We start from the raw sequence: 15412 nt of genomic DNA, 5'->3' as shown, positions 1-15412 counted from the left end.
ATTCCAAATTGATTCACAGTACAAATGTGAAATTTGTGTTGAGGCAAAATTGAAAAGATCACCATTTCAAACGATTGAAAGGAACACTGAGCCACTTGATCTAATTTATAGTGATGTATGCGATTTAAAGTTTGCAACAACAAGAGGTGGTAATAATTATTTTAATACCTTTATCGATGATAGTACAAAATACTGTTATGTATATTTGTTGAAAAGCAAAGATGAGGCCATAGAGAAATTTGTTCTCTATAAAAATGAAGTTGAGAATCAACTCAACAAGAAAATCAAGAGATTGAGGAGTGATAGAGGAGGCGAATATGTAACGCCTTTCAGGGAATTATGTGCGCTACGCGGAATTATACACGAAGTGACTGCACCCTATTCACCTCAATCGAATGGTGTTGCTGAACGCAAAAATCGCACGTTGAAAGACATGATGAATGCGATATTATTAAGTTCAGGATTACCTCAAAATATATGGGGTGAAACAATATTGTCAAACAATTACCTATTAAATAAGGTACCTTGAAAGAAAGAGGAAAAGATACCTTATGAATCATTCAGAGGTAGGAGACTATCCTACGATCACTTGCGAGTGTGGGGGTGCTCGGCAAAAGTAGTCATTCTGACACCAAAGAAAGTAAAGATCGGTCCTAAGACGGTGGATTGCATCTTTATTGGCTATACACATAACAGTAGTGCTTATCAATTTCTTGTGCATGAATCTAAGATTTCCGATATACACAAGAACACGATAATGGAATCAAGGAATGCGTCGTTTTTTGAAGATGTATTTCCATGTAAACTTAATGAGGTATTGAGTTCGTCGAAACGAACATCATACACTATGAATGATGGACTTCATGACATAGATCATGAAAGCCAGGGTTCAGATCAAGAGATTGAACTTAGATGCAGCAAACGAGTTAGAATTGAAAAATCATTCGGGAATGATTTTCTGACATATTTATTAGAAAAGGAACCACAAAACGATGCTAAAGCAGTGAATTTCTCTAAAGGACCTCTTTGGAAGGAGGCAATCAAAAGTGAAATTGATTCTATTCTGCAGAATCACACTTAGGAATTAGTGGATCTCCCCACTAGTTGTAAACCCTTAGGATCCAAATGGATCTTTAAGAGGAAAAAAAAAACAAATGGATCCATTGATAAGTACAAGTCCAAGCTTGTAATTAAGGGATACAGGCAAAAGGAAGGCTTGGACTATTTTGATACTTATTCTCCTGTGACGAGAATAAATTCCATTAGAATGATACTTGCAATTGCGGCACTGCGTAATTTGGAAGTTCATCAAATGAATGTGAAAACAGCTTTCTTAAATGGAGATTTAGATGAAGAAATCTATATGGAACAACCCGATGAGTTCATGGCTCCAGGAAAAGAAATGAAAGTCTGTAAATTGATCAAATCATTATATGGGTTGAAACAAGCGCCAAAGCAGTGGCACGAAAAATTCGATAATGTAATGATTTCCAAAGGATTTAAGATCAATGAGTGTGATAAATGTGTATACATTAAGGAGACAGAAAATGGTTACGTCATTTTATGTCTCTACGTGGATGACATACTCATTATTGGTAGTGATGACAGAATGATCAATCTACGAATAATATGCTGAATTCGAGATTTGACATGAAAGATATGGATCTCGTTGATGTGATTTTAGGAATAAAAATCATGAGAACATCAAATGGACTAATTTTAAGTCAGTCACACTACATAGATAAAAATCTCGCGAGTCATTGGGAGTCTGATGTATCTAATGAGTTATACTAGGCCAGATATTGCATACTTAGTTAGTAGACTCAGCAAATATACGAGTAATCCGAGTAGAGACCTTTGGAAGGCAATTATGAGGGTACTCAAATACCTTAGATACACTCGAGATTACAGGTTGCACTATACTAGATATCTAGCTATCTTAGAGGGGTACAGTGATGCAAACTGGATATCTAATATAACGGATTTGAAATCCACTAGTGGATATGTGTTGACACTAGCAGGTGCAACAGTGTCATGGAAGTCCTCGAAATAAACTGTTATCGCTAGGTCCACAATAGAATTTGAGTTTATTGCTCTAGATAAATGTGGAGAAAAAGCTGAATGGCTGTGCCATTTTATAGAGGACATTCCTAAATGGAAAAAACCTGTGCTCCCAATTTGTATCCACTGTGATAGTCAAACGGTAATTGGAAGGGCACAGAGTAATATGTATAATGGTAAGTCTAGACATATAAGTCGTAGACATAATACCATTATACAACTGATCTCAACTGGAATTATCTCTATTTACTACGTGCAGTCAAAAGATAATATAGTGGATCCGCTAACCAAAAGGTTAAGTCAAGAGCAGTTTGAAAAGTTGTCAAAGGGAATGGGTCTGAAGTCCATTAGAGGAAATGTTTTATAGCAGACACCCAACCTAGCTGACTGGAGATCCCAAGATCTAGGTTCAATGGGACAACTAAGTTATAGAACTGAATTAAATCACTTGGAAGAAAATCCTTGGACCATTCCTTGATGAAACAGTGATAAATGGATAAGGCTAGCAATCTGAATTGCTTTAATGATATGTGAAATCACTTATGTGAAAGAGAAGTAGGGCCGCTTCAGAGGAGAATTTCTATGGACTTAATTATTCAGAAACTCTCGCAGAACCAAGACGGTGTTCCATGGCAAAAATGGACACAACTATGAGAACCGAATGAAGTCATTTGACTCATGTGTGAGGTGTGTGATATCTTTACACAAAACAGCGAATCAATTCAAGGACTTCGCGTCTATTGGACTGCTAGTAAAGTACATGCATTTTCACAATGGAAGGTTCAAAGGTGGTAACACCTACCTATCCTCTGCAAGTTCAATTGGTGAACACTATCAGCGAATCAAAACAAAACAATTTCCATTCACGTGGGGGATTGTTGGAAATTATGGCCAATGGGTGAATAAAGAAATTGTTCACAAGCTAATGACTATTGATTTTCTTATGTTAACCACACTTAAAATTCCTCTTAATGATAGGGGAATATATTACATTCAAGTGGGAATGAATTATATTTAAGTGGTGGTTACAAGAGATGAATGGATTGCATTCATGAATAATCATATGGATTGCATTCATGAATAATTATAGAAGCATTGAACCCCTAGCCTATAAAATCCAACAATTCTCTCATCTAAGAAAAACACAAAAACATTTTTCTTCTCTTAGATTTCTGAATTTGCATCCGAATTTTTGAGATAGTGCTCACGCTTCACTTCGAGTTCTTTGGAGCGTTGCTGTTTGTGTTGCTGCTTCGCTTGTTGCCGTTTTACCCCGGGAAACGATTGTCCACGTGACCTCAAGTACCCAGGAGGGGACAATTCTGTTTCAAGGGGTTTGTGTCTAACACAGAATTCGGCTTTCTCGTGTCTTCAGATCTTCCGGTTTCGTCTTTGTATCAGTTTGAATTTTCCAAGTTCTTATACTAGTAAAATTCATTTAATTTTATAGCATTCTATTTATCTGAATTGCTATTCGAATTGTCGTTCAATTTTGTAACTTATTATGGCTAATTAATCTTACAAACACTTATTCATGGAGTACGAAATTTCTTTGTCATGAGAGAGGTCACGAGTTTAGTACATGAATAAGAAATAAATTCAAGTAAAGGTACATGTAAGTTCCATCGATAAGATCGAACTCATTAGTTCTGAATTGATGACTTGTGTCACCTTAATAAAACCCTTTCCTTGTATACTAAAATTTACTAATGATATAGTATTTATGTTCAAATGTTTAATATTTTGTAGAAATGTCCAAGTATGTCAGTGGCAGCTGTAATGAATGGAGTAGTCCATATCATGAATAGAATAATCTGCTATTAAAATACAGTCATTTATTTTACATTATGTATATAATAGTCATGGAGTGTTTGTAACATCCCAATTTTTATTCAACTCAGAATGTTCATATTTTGTATTTTCTAGAAGTGTTTGTCAAATACGATTTTTTTAATGTAATTAATTAAATACAACTTTTCTTTCCATAGAGCAACTAGCTAACCTTCAAATTGCTTTATGTGTCCCCCTCTCGTACTCTTTAAAATTTGGACTTTAAATGGTGATCTCCTTCCACCGCCTTAGTCTTCTCTTTTAAACGGCCTTTCATCAACTCTTCTCGGCTATTTCCGTATTCATAGCCAAACCATTATAGAGAGAGACCTTGAGAGACCGAGAGAGAAAATTTGAGGGGAAAATGTGAGAAAAAATCTAGAAAATGGAAAATATTCGGTTTTTTATGTTTGATGTTCGGGGCATTTGTCAAGGTGAGTAACATATTCCTAAACTGGTATTTTTATCTTGATTATAATTAGTTTATTAAAACTACATTGTCATGGTCATGTCAATGTCACTGTCACAGATCATGCATGTATATCGATTATGATATTTGGAAATGAGTTGGTGAGATTTAACTTATGTAATTGAAATTGATGGGAGTTGGTGAGTCTTATGGCGCTCTGAGCCGGTCGTAAACCAAGCAATAGGAAATGGCTACCTGGAGTATAGTAGCTGTCAATGTAGAGCCACTACTGTAGTCGGGAGCTGTGAGGGGCACATGGACGATTTGAATTATGAAGGTCTTGACGATATTTTTATGATATTATTGAACTTATACTATGATCCGACTAGTTTAGGTTGTGGTTATTCACTAAGCATCAAGTCACCCCCAAAATATGTTTTGTCAGTTGTTTTACATGTCAAAATGACAGTAAATTCGTGGCATTTATTGGAATTTTTACTTATTCGGTCGAATTTATAAATTTCTGAATATTCCTTATTTGTATGGAAATTCATTGTATTTATTGATTTTTATCATATAAAATCATTAGGATTTTACAGGTTGGGAATGGCATGAGGACGGGCTACTTGAATAATCGGAATGGCTTCTCCATCGTCAGATTTCTCTTCAAGGATCTAACGATAGAGGAACCATTGATAACTAATCAGAAGGAACCATGCATAAAATCAAAGAGATTGTCAGCTTAGTGACGGAGGTTCTCGCTTGATAACGAAGAGATTATAGGTTCGATACTCATCATGTAATTATTCGTGTCTCTTTATTGATTTTTAAAATTTATATTTCACTGTATTAGGTCTAAGGTCTATTTTGTAATGAAAAAAATGAAAAAAAACAAAAACAAAAACGAAAGGAAAAGGAGGACTGGAATAGTATTCCACCCACTGGACGAGATTTACTAACAAGAAACACATTGAACATCATGCAAAGTGTTGTATTACATTACAAAACAGTAAAAGGAAATTCCACCAGCTTGTTTCCTCTTTTTCTTCTTCCTCCTCTCTGTCCGCAGGTCTTCTTCTGCATTTGCCTAAAACACCCATTTCCAGATCTTAATCCTCATGTCGACCTTGCATTTCGCATTGGCCGTTGAAGCTCTGGAAGAAGACTTCCCAGTTGGCACACTCGCTTTAATCCCACGACACGTGACCCTGATACCGACCCTCGGCGTCTTCATACCTCCCATCTTCGCTCTCACCTTCGTGTCGATCTTAATCTCCATATCTAAGTTCTTGCTCTTTAGCTGCGACCTCAGAGTTCCGGCCGAGTTGCTATCCAGCTGTTGCTTGTTGCTGATGACTGAGGTCCTCAGCGAGGTGATGTTCTCCTTCCCATGGACGAATGCCGGGATGCTGCCGTCACCAATGTCGATCTTGTTCGTGTAGATTGAGATAGAGACAGGGTCATATGAGTAGGTGACGTGTTTGTTGGGGTTCCGAGCGGTGACACTGACGTCGAACTTGGAGGTGAGGGAAGAGGAGGTGAGGTTGAGGGCGGAGATCTTGAGGGCAGTAACCGAGAAGGTGGGGCGATGAGGGTGGTACATGAGGTAGAGGATAGCGGTGGCAATGGCGGCGAGGAAAAGGAGCGCAATGACGGTAAGCGTGAGCCAGATGCAGAGGGTGCAGCAGCAGCCCTGGCGGCGGTGGGATTGGGGTTGGGGGCGGTAGGTGGGGCGGGTGGTGCCATAGAGCTGGGCCTTGGTGGCGGGGAAAGGCGGTTTTGTGGCTGCAGCGACAGACGCGGTGCCATTTGCGGCGGGCCTGGAAGCAGGATAGATTCTTTCAGACATGGCTGCTCTTCTTTCTATACTGAATGTGTGTGCGAGAAAGAGAGAGGCAGAGCGATCGGAGAGATGCGTGTAATTTGGTTGTGGCTGTGAAAGAGAGGAGAGAACATCGAACATAACTTAAAGAGGAAGAAGGACAAGCTCCTCTGTTTCATGATAGGTAGAACCGTGGAAGTGGTTGTGGGTGATGGTCTCTGTCTGCCCCGCACACTGTACAGTTGTGTGTGTGTGTGTGTGTGAGAGAGAGAGAGAGAGAGAGAGAGAGAGAGAGAGAGAGAGAGAGGGAAGGGGGGAGACAGCAACTGTGCAACTATTGCAAACCTTTGATCACAACCGCGATATGATTTACTATCGGTACAATATTTCGAAACTCACCAAAGTATTTCGTCATCAGAATTTAATCGACAGTCAAATGCGATTAATTTCAGTTATTAGGGTAAGTATACCGTGATTGCACCAGCAGAGGAAACAATTGTGAAATTAATGTCAGTTATATGTATTTATAAGTTTTCGTTTTCGCACTGTGGGGAATATTATCATCAAATTGAAATTAAATAGATGGCGTGAGATTTATATATTTTATATCTGATATTCGAATCTTTTAATTTGGCAATTGCATATAGATAAAACTTACAAGTTTTGATAAGTTTTCGGATATAAATACAATTATTTCAACTTAATTCAATCAATGACGTCGACCCAAAAGTATATATTATCACTTGAATGGGCTAAGTATTATTGGTTAGTTTGTCAAAATAAACTAACAAGAAGCTGATCGAAAGTAAGGTTGAAATGGTGGACTCGAGTACGATAGTTTTGAACTTTTTGGTCTTTTCAAATAAGATTGGGAAGTTAAAAGAACCAGCATATATATTTTCGTTATTATTGTTCATATAATTTTATTCTCATGCTTATAGTTAATAGTGGCTGAGGAGACCAAACTTTGCGCCTCGAAGGATAGATTCGGTGCACTATATTTTGGGAGTTCTGTGAGTACTTTATTTCATTATAGAATGATATACATAATATGTCCATCGTTTTAGTAAAAATCTTGTGATAGCTAGACATTGAGAATTTTTTGCCTTGATTCATTGCGTGAGAGATATTGCCCATATTTTATTTAGAGATAACGTGTGCGATTGGGTATGCTGACATGGCTTATTGTGGGACCGCTAGACGTGGTGAAATAGCGAGGAGGCAAAACATCACTCTGAATTCTACTTTCGGATAGAAAACTCTCTCTCCTCTCACCATTGAAAGTGATAACTGACCCTTCCATATGAATAATGTGGGCCTGCCTGGAATGCACAGTTTCTTATTACTTCACCTGGGAGAGATCTACGTGACTTCATTTCTAAGTTAAAATTTATATTTAAAATAATCTATATATAACTAAAATTTACTTGGGTGCATAATAAATACTTTTAAAAAAATTTAAAAAGTAAATATAATAATTTTTAATTTTTAATAAATGCAATTAATGTATCAAAATATCCTACTCATTGTATATAATAATTAAAGAAAATTTGAAGAATCTTGAAAAAATTAAAAAACAAAGAAATAATAATTAAAAATATTTAATAAATGCAATTAAATGTACCTAAATCTCTTACTAAATACAAATAAGAGAAATTTTTGTTGTAATTTCTTAATTATATATAAGTGATAAATGTATATAAATAATTAACCTAACGTGACATTATAAAAATTGAGCATAACATATAGAAATTGATATAAAAATTTCGATATTCTTATGAAAATTAATTAAGCATATATATAATTTATCATAAAAACTAAACATACATATGTACGAGCATATTGAAATGTAATATTTATCGTGTTAAAAATAAGAATCATAAATCATAGAAATGATTACTTTTTAATAAATTCTAAAATAATAAGAAATATATAAAAAGAATATATAGATCGAGTTAATATACATATAATATATATATATATATATATATAATGTCTCATTATGTAGAACAATAGCAATCCTAACCCACGAAGGAAGATTATATAAATTAAAAAAAAATATTATGTGGAATAATAACAATCTTTATTTAGAAGAAAGATTTCATAAAATTGAAAATAATATAAAATAATATAATTATATATAATACAAACTAAAATTGTGAAAGAAATTAAATAAATTTACAATACATAATAATAAGGTTGATTATAAAATTATAATATTGAATTATTCAAAAGTATTCATGCAACTCTATTGAAAATAACTTCTGAAAATTGATTGCTGAGAACTTTTACTTTCAATAATAATAATAAGAATCATGAATCATAGAAATGATTACCTTTAATAAATTCTAAAACAATAAGAAATATGTAAAAATAATATATAAAAAATCGAGTTAATAATATGTATAAAAATATATATAATGTCTCATTATATAGAACAATAGCAATCCTTACCCATGAAGGAAGATTATATAAATTGAAAAAATGATATTATGTAGAATAATAACAATCTTTATCTATAAGGAAGATTCCATAAATTTGAAAAGAATATAAAAGAATAAAAATATATATAATAGTATAATTATATATAATACATATTAAAATTGTGAAAGAAATTAAATAAATTTACAAGATATAATAAGAACGTTGATTATAAAATTATAATTGAACTATTCAAAAGCATTCATTCAACTCAATTGAATTTGTTTTTTGAAAATTGATTGTTGAGGACTTTTATTTTCAATAATAATAATAATAATACTATATAATAAGTAAATCAATATATTAAATTGTGATAATTATTATCTGTACAAAATATAAATATATGAACACAAACTTGTGCAACACAAATGATTGAACACTAATTCAATATATTCTTTTGTCTATCAAGCCAATGTGGGTCATGATATAAACCTACTCAAGAAACCAGAAGAAATGTTCTTTCTTTCTTTCTTTGTTTTTTTTTTTTTGGAAGCTGGACTAAAGTGAATTTCCCACATGTGGTGTTTAGTGATATTTTTGCGGAGAGATAATTGGTATTATCAAGCTTTCAACTAATAGCTTAGATTGAGACTAAATATGTTTAGATGTCGTCTTGGCATTAGGCTTGAGATACTTTTAAAGAGTATCGATTCCTTGCCTTGCAAATAAAATTCGTTCATTGGGAGCTCAATTTCTGCTGAGCCATATTTTTCTTGGTAGCATGTAATTATATTTAAGGGAGCCAAGACTCCAATGTTAAGTGATCAAGCAAATGATATAATGCAATAGTTATAAGCCATTTTTTGTAATTCTACATCACCTTTGACGAACACAAACCCATACAATTGGTCATTTAATAATTTTATGCAGGTTGGACAGGCGCTATCTCTTTGCTCAGAGGTCTCATTCTATCAACTCTCTTTCTCAATCAATCAGTGGAATGAAGAATGAATGAGCGGAAGTCAGCAAAACCAACAAATGGTTTTCTAAAATGCTTCCTATCGTATCGTATCATGTATATAAAATTCATCCGTATGAAAGATACGGTGAGTTGGAGAAGTTTTCATACCCCTACTTTTTTTTTAAATCTTCAGTTTTATTAAATATATTTTCCATTTTTTTAATAATGCAAGGTGACTGGGTTTCGGCTACCGACTATTCTCCATGTCTCTCCACACCAGTAAGAAATATTCTCTTGTATGATTTCAATAAATATTTTACACATATATTTCGTAATTATTGCTAGTTTTCCGATATTTTATTGTTTCTTTTTGTTTTTTTTTCCTCTTCCTTTCATATTTAGAGAAGAGAATGAACTCATGCTATCGGGTGCTAAACCTCGTCCGTCTCAAAGATACGGCAAGTTGGGGGAGTTTTCATACACCCTTCTTCTTCGTTTTTCTTTTTTTTTTTAATCTTCAGCTTATATTTTCCTCTTTAATGTGAGATAAATGGGTTTCAGCTACCGACTATTCTGCATGACTCTCCACACCAAACTGTAGGAGGCAATACGGAATATTCTCTTGCATAATTTCAAGAAATATTTTACACATATTTTTTGTAATTGCTCTTGCTACTTTTCCGATATTTAAATGGTTCTTTTAGTATTTTTTTTCTCCCTTTCATATTTAGAGAAGAGAATATACTCATGCTACCAGGGGCGGATCCAAGACCCGAAGAAAAGTGGGTGCACACAATGATATTTTTCTGATTTTAGAAACATATTATCTAAACCATGATTTTATAATAATCTTATGTTTTTTTCTTAGATCCTCCTATTTATTCTCCGAATTGTTCTCCAAATCAACATCCAAGGACTATTTATTATATATAAGTTTCAAAAGGATATAACAGGCATACAATTTAGGATGATTTAATGTTTTCTTAATATTATATATCTGAAAAAAATATCCAAATGTTGAAAAAATTCGGTAAACCTGAATATATTTATATATAGATATATGTTATATATTAGAACACGTTATAATTGCCTTATCTGAGGGGTCTTATATATTAGTTTGGAGAGAGAATTGTGAGATATTATCATAACTTTAATGCTGCCAATGTTCCTATCTACTCTACCTCTGACTCCTTGATCTCGCCTATCATGTCTTCACCCCTCGTTCATATCTCCTCTACCTCTCCTAACGAGAAAATATTTGGTGAGTAGTACACCACCAAGTGACCTTGTAAAACTCCACTCCCGAATGACAAGAGCCCCACCGGATAACTCTCTCTTTCTTACTTTGCGTGTATCATTCGAGGGTAGAGTTTTACACAGCCACTTGACTGTGTAGTATTCACCCAATATTTTCTCCTCTCCTAATATTACTCACGAATGCCACTTCATCATTTTACTCATAATTTCCATCTTTATCATCTTGAGAAATAGGGGGTTGCTGGTTTTGCCTCTTTGCATTGGGTACTTGAATAGGCTATCTGGTTCGCTCTCTTTGTAGCTCATTAATGCGTTGATTTTGCCTAGCATTCTATCACGGAAAAGTTTTCCAAAACAACTTCCATTCTCTTGAACTGTTGCTTCATGGTTTTTAAAGTGAAAGTAGGATCTTGCTGCTCGGTATTACTACCTTCATGACTTGTAAATTCCATGGCCATTCCTGCCAAACTCATGTTTTCAATACAAAAAAAAAATTGTTATTAGGATCTCACAACACTCTCTCATGTGTTTACCTTCAATACTCATGTTTCACTCAGTTCAATGGCTTTTACCCTTTTATACTCTCACCACTCGTGCCTTGTTCCACTCTAATTTCCTCCTCAAAGCTCTTTAAAGAATTTAGCCACTCACAAATCAAATGAAATTATTTGTAGAAATCCATACATAAACAAAATAGTAAACTAAATGGTCAAAGGAAATTTGGAGAAGTAAGGAAAAAAGAAGAAATGATACTATCAAGAAGGATGGAAAGTTAGAAATAAAGAATGGAATGTATCAAAATTATATGGAATGAAAGATATGAGGAAATATATATGGAAGGGAATATACGGAGGAAAGAGATATGAAAAAATTATGGAAAAAGAATCAACATGGGTCAATGTGTTTAGAATGATTGGATGCAAGGAATTTGTATCAAAATCCATGATTGCACAGAACTCAAGAAAACTTCAGACCACTTTCTTTCCGTTCAACTTCTCTTTTTTTCACCGTTTTTTATCCCTTTTTTCTGCAACTTCTTTTTTTTTCTTTTGCTACTAATAGTCCACAAAGATCAAACTAAACGGAATGAAATTTAACGATGGAAACAAAAAGGATATAATAAACTTGATTTGAATCATGATACTCTGATACGAAAATGATGCGGAACTCACGAAAGAATTGTGAAACCCGACAATCAAATAAGAATCGATTCCCAGATTGCCAATTCAAATTTAGGTACAAAAGATTATTGACTCATTATTTATAGAGAAACAAGACTAATAATATCAAAAAAGTATTATCGATCCGTTGTTTATGATTAAACAAGCATCAATAATATCAAAGATGTTTGAACATGACAAGCAATCACACTTATTCATTTGATGGAAAGTTCCATGAAGAACAAACGAGAAAATCTCACCAAAAAATTCTAACCCATGATTAGCTTTTATGCCCCTTATATGATCCTAGGTGCAATTAAAAAGAAGGGTAAATTACGCTGTTGGTCCAAAAAGTTTTAATAATATATCAAGTTGGTCCAAAAAGTTTTTTTTGCTACTTGATGGTACAAAATGTTTCAAACTTGTAACATGATAGTACAAACCGTTATCTCACCATTGACGTCGTCAAATGAAGCTGACGTGGCCGAAACGTAGCCGACACGTGGCTTTGATATGTTTTTAAGAGTTGGTGGAATGCCACATGATGGTTTAAACTCTTTTGAAGTTGTCACTTAATGGTCCAAAATATTTTACAAATGTAACATAATGGTACAAAATATTTATTTAATTAACTTAAAGGTCCACCCATGTCAATGGCGAGATGACGACGTCAATGGCGATATAACGGTTTGTACTATCATGTTACAATTTTGAAATATTTTGTACCATCAAGTAGCAAAAAAAACTTTTTGGACCAACCTGATACATTATTAAAACTTTTTGGACCAGCAGTGTAATTTACCATAAAAAGAAATAAGCTTGAGAAACAAGCTAATCTAGTTTTCCAAAACTGAAAGCATAAAAGGGAAATTCAAAGACATGCCATTTAGAGTCATTGACATTAAATTTATTCCAACTTCGGCTCCTCTTGGCCTTCCTTATGTGTCTACTAACTCATGTAAACTTAGTAAATCAAAACCCTTAGAAGACCCAACTAAATAGGAAACTTCTTGGCTCGAAAAGTCCATCTCACCTAAGCCTTTTAGTTCTTCGTCTCTAAGAGTAACAATCAAGCTCTCCACGGCTGATTGGATCCGTTTTGTCCTCGCTCGTGTGATTGGTCCACTAGGCACATGCAAGTCTCCAAGCTCTTTTACATCAACTTCATCTTCATGTTGTCGATTCTAATTGTAATACTTTCGAATTTAATTTCTGATTTTGTTTATCTTGTCGTAATAATATTGTTGCGAAATTCTCATTTTAATTTTTCAATGCTCTTTTTCCCATCTTAAAATTTCTCACAACAATTTAAGGATAGAAAATTCTCTCCCATGATCAATGGTTTTGCATGTTGCTCGAAATGTAGAGATACTCATTCCCAAAATAGTATGATTTTCAAACACCGACAAAACTAGTGTTTCCTTGGTTTTGATTGAATTAAGAATTAATGCACCATCAATATTTGCATGAGCTATTTTTTGAATGGATAAATATATTATATATACTTTACCGAAAAAAAATATTACATATATATATATATATAACCGCAAGATACATGTGTGGTAATTTATCTTCAAGTTGCTCCTATCTGTTTATTTAGATCTAAATTCATAAGAAAAATACTAAAATTAATGGAGAACATGTAAATGCTCACACAAGAAAGGGTAAACATTTATATTTAAGGCAAATTTCAATGACATTTCTATGTTTTTGGAAATAGACAACGATATCTTTCCCATTTGACTAGATGCCATGTATAAATTTGATTGATGTGACTTGCTGTTTTAGTATTTTATTTAAAAAAATTAAGAAATATGAAATGAAAAATCTTTTAAAAAAAATCATCACAAAGGTTTTGAGGGAAAGGGCTAGTCAACGGTGGGGCTCCCCTCCAGCCAGCAACCTCCAGTGGAGGTTGCCGTGAAGAAAGGAGTGGGAAGAAGGGGGCGCAGGTCAGGATTTGGTGGCTCCTCCGGCCGTCGCCCCTCTTATATAAATTTCAATTTATTTGGATCGATGGATTGACATAATATAATGATAATTTTCTAGTCTAAACTTACTACTGTACTCTAAAGTCTAGACCCACTGCTCCACTCCTCTTTTTTACACTTTCCCGCCTCCTATTCTTTGCGTAGCCCTACTTTCCGTCTCCTATTTAGATCACCTCTCTATTTCACGAAAGAATTAAAATTTACACCCAAAAAAAAATGCCATCACCAAAATGAAAATTAAAAATTTGAAAGAAATTGCAAAAAAAAGGGCAAATTACAAAAAAAAAATCCAAATTTTGTAAAAAGTCTTAGTTTTGTCATAAATTTTATTTTGTAACAAAAAAAACTATAAGTTTTCTAAAATGTCTCAAAAATGACCTCCGTTATAATTTCCGTCAAATTTTGCTACTGATGGTGGGTCCCTTTAACAGTCCACGTAGGTCACACGTAGGCAAAAATTGACGGAAGTTATAACGGAGGTCATTTTTGAGACATTTTAGAAAATTTATGGTTTTTTCTGTTACAAAACAAAATTTAGGACAAAATTGAGACATTTTACAAAATTTGGATTTTTTTTGTAATTTACCAAAAAAAAAGGCATCTAAGAATCGGCCCACCAAATTTTTATATGAAGGTGACCATATTTGTCTTAATGTAGAAGTTCTCTGGGTAAAATGGTGCGGAGAGTGATTTCAGTAGCGTAAGTAATTCTTTTTCTATTCATCCAAAAAAAGAAAGAAAGTAATTCCTTCCTTTTTTTACTAGCAATATTTATGTTTTTTTTTACGGTTAAAATTAAATGTATGTTTTCCAATTAATGATATATTTGTTTCACGTTTGGAAATTATTTCCTATATATAAATTCATATTACTTGCAACCATATTTTTTTTTTGAAAATGAGCACCAATTCCAAATGTAACGCCATAATCGCACTAGATGTGTATATTTCAGCATAAAATTAATGCCATGTTGTTAGACTTTGATGAATTAAAACTTCATAATTGAATATGGCATTATATTAGCAGTGTATGTTGTGGGGAATTTCGAGATGTGGAGAAAAGTACTAAAAAATTAAAATGAGAATTGCAATAATATTATTTGTTCAAGAGACACAAAACCAAAAATCAAATGTCTAGAAGACATTACAATTTAGAAAGTTGAACGAGCTAAAAGTCGTCCAACTAAAAACTTGAAATAGATCAATGGGTAAGTCATTCTTAAAAATCTATTTCATAGATACAAATTTCGCCACAATATTACAGCATAGTTTCAACGAAACTCTAACCTTCGATACAATGGTTACAAGAGATATTGCGCTGCAAATTATGATATATGCTCACTAGAACATAACCCATATAAAATATAGAAAATAATGTAAATCATATGCTAGATTTCTCGCACCGAATTTGATGAGAAAGTTTAAATAGTCCTACGTCATATTGACACGATGAGGAAAAACTAATAATATTTTTTTAATGAAGAATAATTATGGAAATTAT

The 15412-nt window shown here is 33.6% G+C and overlaps 1 protein-coding gene across 1 annotated transcript; it reads right to left on the bottom strand.

The window, feature by feature from the left end:
• Window positions 1-5095: 5095 nt before the first annotated feature.
• On the bottom strand, window positions 5096-6347 carry LOC116198983 (NDR1/HIN1-like protein 13). The gene has a single exon (XM_031529264.1). The coding sequence runs from the start codon at window positions 6261-6263 to the stop codon at window positions 5388-5390; it is 876 nt and encodes a 291-aa protein (XP_031385124.1). The 5' UTR covers window positions 6264-6347; the 3' UTR covers window positions 5096-5387.
• Window positions 6348-15412: the final 9065 nt, after the last annotated feature.

The sequence above is a fragment of the Punica granatum genome, chromosome 3, assembly GCF_007655135.1.
Source record: "Punica granatum isolate Tunisia-2019 chromosome 3, ASM765513v2, whole genome shotgun sequence".
In the NCBI taxonomy this organism is placed as follows: domain Eukaryota; kingdom Viridiplantae; phylum Streptophyta; class Magnoliopsida; order Myrtales; family Lythraceae; genus Punica; species Punica granatum.
Note: the sequence above shows the minus strand (reverse complement) of the source record. Positions and strands in the feature narration are given on the sequence as shown.

Coding starts and splice junctions, on each gene's coding strand:
- LOC116198983 (XM_031529264.1), bottom strand. CDS start 6,263: ATGTTCGATGTTCTCTCCTCTCTTTCACAGCCACAACCAAATTACACG.